Below are 5,195 nucleotides of genomic sequence, written 5' to 3' on the forward strand. Positions count from 1 at the left end.
TAGATAACTGGGTAACCGAAGAGATTAAAGAAGAAATTAAAATCATCCTGGAAGTAAATGAAAATTAAAAATAAAAGTCCAAAATCTATGGGACACACTGAAAGTAATCCTTAGAGGGAACTTCATAGCATTACAGGCCTAACTCAAAGAACAAGAAAAACAGTTAACAAATTATCTAACCCCCACAACTTAAAAAGTTAGAGAGAGCAACAAGCAAAGCCCAAACTGAGCAGCAGGAAGGAAATAATGAAGATCACAGCAGAAATAAATGACATAGAGACCAAAAACCGCACAAAAGATTAATAAAGACATGAGCTATTTGTTTGAAAGGATAAAACAGATTGACTAAGCTCTAGCTAGGCTCACCAACACGACCCCAGTAAACAAAATCAGAAATGAAAGAGCAAAATAGCAAAAGACCCCACAGATATAAAAAGGATTGTAAATAAATACTATGGACAACTCTACTCCAACAAACTGATCAACCCTGAAGAAATGGACATATTCCTAGAAAAATACAATCTTCCTAAACTCAGTTAGGAAGAATAAAACATAGGACTAGGACAATAACTACTCAGGAAATTCAAGCAGTCACAAAAATAACTTGCAGCAAACAAAAGCCTGGGCGAGACGGCTTCACAGGGAGTTTTACCAAGTGTTCAAAGAAAAACTAATACCTTCTTCCTCAGACTATTGCATAAAATTCAAAGGAAGTACCATTTCAAATGGTTTCTATGAAGCCAGCATTACTCTAATCCGAAAACCAGATAGAGAAAATACAAAGATAGTAAAATGCAGGCCAATATATCTCTGATGACCATAGATGTTGCAATCCTCAACAAAACTCTAACAAATCCAATGCAACATTACATTGAAATGAGCATATACCATGCCAAAGCGGATATATTCTGGGGAAGTAGGATGAGTCAACATCCAGAAATCAATAAGTGTGATGCATCACATAAACAAATTGTCAGAGATTCATATCAATTGGTGCAGGAAAAGCACTTGACAAAATCCAACACTCAATTTTGATAAAAACTCTAAGCAAACTGGGCATAGAGGGATCATACCTCAACATTATAAAAGCCTTATGTGACAAAACTACAGACAACATCATACTCAATGGGCAAAAACAATTACTCTAAGAAGAGGAACAAGACAGGGATGCCCACTCTCACCACTTCTGTTTGGCAGAGTACTGGTAGTGCTAGGCAATGTGATCAGGCAAGAAGAAGTCAAACAAGGCATGCTAAGTGGAAAAGCAAAAGTAAAACTGTCAAAATTCTCAGATGGTATTGTGCTGTCCATAGAAATACCTAAAGATTCCATCAAAAAAACTATGAGATTTAATAAATGAATTTGGCAATGTAGCAGGGTACAAAATTAACACCCAGAATTCTATGGCTTTTTGATACACGGATAATGAACTCAGAAAGAGAAACTAAAAAAAAAAAAAAAAAAAAAAATGTCATTTGCCAGTGCAACAAAAAATTAAGAAGACTAGGAATAAACTTAACTAATCAGGCAAAAACCTGTTCTTGGAAAACTCCAGGAAATTGAAAAAAGTGATAGAGGAAGACTAAAGCAAATAGAAGAACATACCATATTCATGGTTTGGTACAATCAACATCAATAAAATGTTCATAGTCCCCAAAACAATGTACAGTTTTAATGTATTCCCCCTTAAAATATCAATGGCGTAACTCACAGACCTAGAAGAAAGTTTCCAAAAATTCCTATGGATTTAAAAAAAGACCCCAAAGAGTTACAGGAATCTGGACAAAGAAGAACAAGGTTGGAGGGATCACAATACCAGATATCAAGCTGTATTACAAAGCCACCATTCTCAAAAATGCCTGTTACTGGCACTAAACAAGACATAAAGACCAATGGGACAGAACAGAGAACATAGAAGTCAACCCTAACCATTATGCTCAATTAATATTTGACAAAGGAGGCAAAAACATAGAATGCAGTCTTACAGTCTCTTCAATAATTGGTGTTGGAACCTGGATGGCAGTCAGGCCTAGGCAGGTCGGGGTAGGTGGGGCCGCGGGGTGGGGCGGGGCGGGGTGGGGCTGGGCAGCTGCGCACTGGGATAGAACTCTGCTGACACAGGCACTGCACTGGAGACTCTTGCCCTTCCCTCGGTGTCTGGGGCCTCTGGGCAGGGCCCCATGGAGGACCTTAGCCAGGCCAGCTGTAGAGAGGAGGACGCGGCGCCAGGCGCCAAGGGGTGGCCCGAACCCCCGGCCCGGGTGCAATTCCGCGTGACAAGGTTCATCATGGAGGCAGGTGTCAAGCTAGGGATGCAGTCCATTCCCCTCGCCACCACCTGTGCCATTTACCATAAGTTCTTCTGCGAGATCAACCTGGACGCCTATGACCCCTACTTGGTCGCCATGTCTGCCCTTTACTTGGCTGGCAAAGTGGAAGAACAGCCCCTGCGAACCCGTGACATCATCAACGTGTCCAACAGGTACTTCCACCCGGGCAGCGAGCCCTTGGAAATGGACTCCCTATTGTGCGTGATCCGGGACAGCATTGTGCAGTGCGAGCTCCTTGTGCTGCGGGTACTGCGCTTCCAAGTCTCCTTTCAGCACCCACACAGGTACCTGCTCCACTACCTGATTTCTCTCAAGAACTGGCTGAATCCTTACAGCTGGCAACGGACCCCCATCTCCGTCACTGCCTGGGCCCTGCTGCGGGACAGCTACCGCGGGGGGCTGTGCCTCCAGTTCCAGGCTCAGCACATAGCGGTGGCGGTGCTCCACCTGGCCCTGCAGGTCTATGGGGTCCAGGTGCCCGCCGAGGCCAAGGCCAAGAAGCCATGGTGGCAGGTGTTTAGTGGCGACCTTACCAAGCCAATCATTGATAACATTGTGTCTGATCTCACTCGCATTTATACCATGGACACAGAGATCCCCAAAGGTCCTGGCCCAGGTCTGCCCAAAGAAAAGCCTGGGACGCTCAGCTGCCAGGGGAGGGTGCCACCACATCGCCATGACGGCCGGTCCCCAGAGCACTGGGTGGGAGGACTGGCTTTGTGCTGCTGGAAACAGGCCTGTGAAGGCGTTGACATGCTGCCACTTTGATTCTCAGGCTTTGACTGTGCCTGGCAGCCATGGTCCAGATGGTGATGGGCGCTGCACCTACCGTGGGCAGGAGCAGGCTGCGGGCAGCTCTGAGGCCTCCAGGTCTGCTTTTGTCCTTTGAAAGGACACAGACTACAGCAGAGGTTTGGGATCAGTGGAAGGAAAATCAAAGAACGGATGGGACTGTGCCCCAGGGGATTTTTTTAAAGGCAAGATTTAGAGAAAGTATGACTCAAATAACATAGAGGACATTTTATTTTGTTTCATTAAAGATATTACAAAGCCAAAATAAAAACATAATAATTATTGGTGTTGGACTTTTAGCACAGATACATGCAAAAAAAGTTAATCTAGACCACCGACTTACACCATACACAAGTATAAACTAGGAATGAATAAAGGATTTAAACGTAAGTGGGTAACCATGAAAATCTTAGAAGAAGACAAAATATCAGGAATCTGTCTCAGCAATACCTTTACTGATACAGCTCCTAGAGCAATGGAAACTGAGGAGAAATGAAACAAATGGGATGATGTCAAATTAAAACACTTCTTCAGAGAAGGAGAAGCCAACAAATACAAGAACAACAACAACAACAAAACAAGGAAGTACACTGCCTGGGAGAAGATATTTTCCAATGTTATGTCTGATAAGGACCTATTCTCCAAAATTCATACTGAACTCATCCAATTAAACAAAAGGAAGATCAACATTCCAGTAAAAAACTGGGCACCACCAGTACGAAGGCCCCCTCTGACTTATGGTGGTCCAGTCCCTGTGATGATTATTACAGCCACAGAGGAGATGGGTATGATGGGGGCACGGCAATTACTGCAACAGCCAATGGGACACCCCTGTAAGAGGTCCTGAGTGTAGTGCAGGCGGCAATTACAGGATACACCATGTATGCAAGAGAGAGTGAATCATGCAGTACAGTGGCTCACCTTATTGGGCTCAGGGAGTCAGGGGGGGAAGCCGCTGTGACAGAAGAATTAGACACTGAAATTGAAAATGATAAGGTACCGACAAAATTTTATTGTAAAGAATTTGGCTTCTGTTATTTAAGAATGACTAAAAGGAAATGGTAGGTTTGGGGGAAGCATCAAGAATTGTTTGGAAAACCAAGATGGTGGCATATGTTAACACTGGAGATTGCTGCCTTGAACAACTACTTCAAAAAACAACTAAAAGATGGAACGGACATCATCCAGTACCACTGGAATTCTGGCTGAGTGGAAATTCTACAACTAGGAGGAAAGAGAATATCATATCTGGACTCAGAGGAGGTGCGGTGCTGTAGTGAAATACTGAGGTGCGGAGTGCACGCAGAGTGGGCTGGAGTCGGAGGGTGCGGTTGTTGGTTTCAATCGGGAGGGAGTTTCAGACTCTGAGCTCCAGATCCGGGCGAGTCTCTAGGGACCCAGACTCAAACGGGAGAAGTGGGACTGTCTGGCTTTGGTCGGAACTCTAAGGCAGAGCCCCTAGGGATGGAACTGAGAGCAGCCATAACTGCTTGCTCTGACCCACCCTGTAGATCCCCGGGGACCTGCCCCACCCAAGCCCTGCACAGAGGCATTTGCTGGATAGCCTCAGGCAAACGTTAGATTAGCACCGCCCTAGAGATCCATCACAGAAGCTCTCCCACTGCCGACACAGCGGACTCTCATAGCCAGTTAGCCTAGAGGTGAAATCAACCCTGGTATTGCCAACAACAATCAAGACTTAACTACAACAAGACTGCGCACAAAGACCACTAGGGGGTGCACCAAGAAAGCATAAAAAATGCGGAGACAAAGAAACAGGACAAAACTGTCAATGGAGGATATTGAGCTCAGAACCACACTTTTAAGGTCTCTTAAGAACTGTCTAGAAGCCTCCGATAAATGTAGTGAGATCCTCAAGAAATCTAATGAGACCCTCGATGTTATGATAAAGAACCAACTAGAAATTAAGCATACACAGACTGAAATAACAAATACTATACAGACTCCCAATAGCAGACCAGAGGAGTGCAAGAATCAAGGCAAAGATTTGAAATGCAAAGAAGCAAAAAACACCCAACCAGAAAAGAAAATGAAAAAAGAATCTGAAAATAT

At 44.3% G+C, this 5,195-nt stretch overlaps 1 protein-coding gene across 1 annotated transcript; it reads left to right on the forward strand.

The window, feature by feature from the left end:
- Positions 1-2,180: 2,180 nt before the first annotated feature.
- LOC308512400 (cyclin-Q-like) lies at positions 2,181-4,083 on the forward strand (the record flags this gene model as incomplete). The annotated part of the gene is made up of 2 exons (XM_081082164.1): positions 2,181-2,946; positions 4,058-4,083. The coding sequence occupies 2 exons, from the start codon at positions 2,181-2,183 to the stop codon at positions 4,081-4,083; spliced, it is 792 nt and encodes a 263-aa protein (XP_080938290.1).
- Positions 4,084-5,195: the final 1,112 nt, after the last annotated feature.

This window comes from Myotis nattereri, assembly GCF_964212035.1.
Source record: "Myotis nattereri genome assembly, chromosome: Y".
NCBI classification, from domain to species: Eukaryota; Metazoa; Chordata; class Mammalia; order Chiroptera; family Vespertilionidae; genus Myotis; species Myotis nattereri.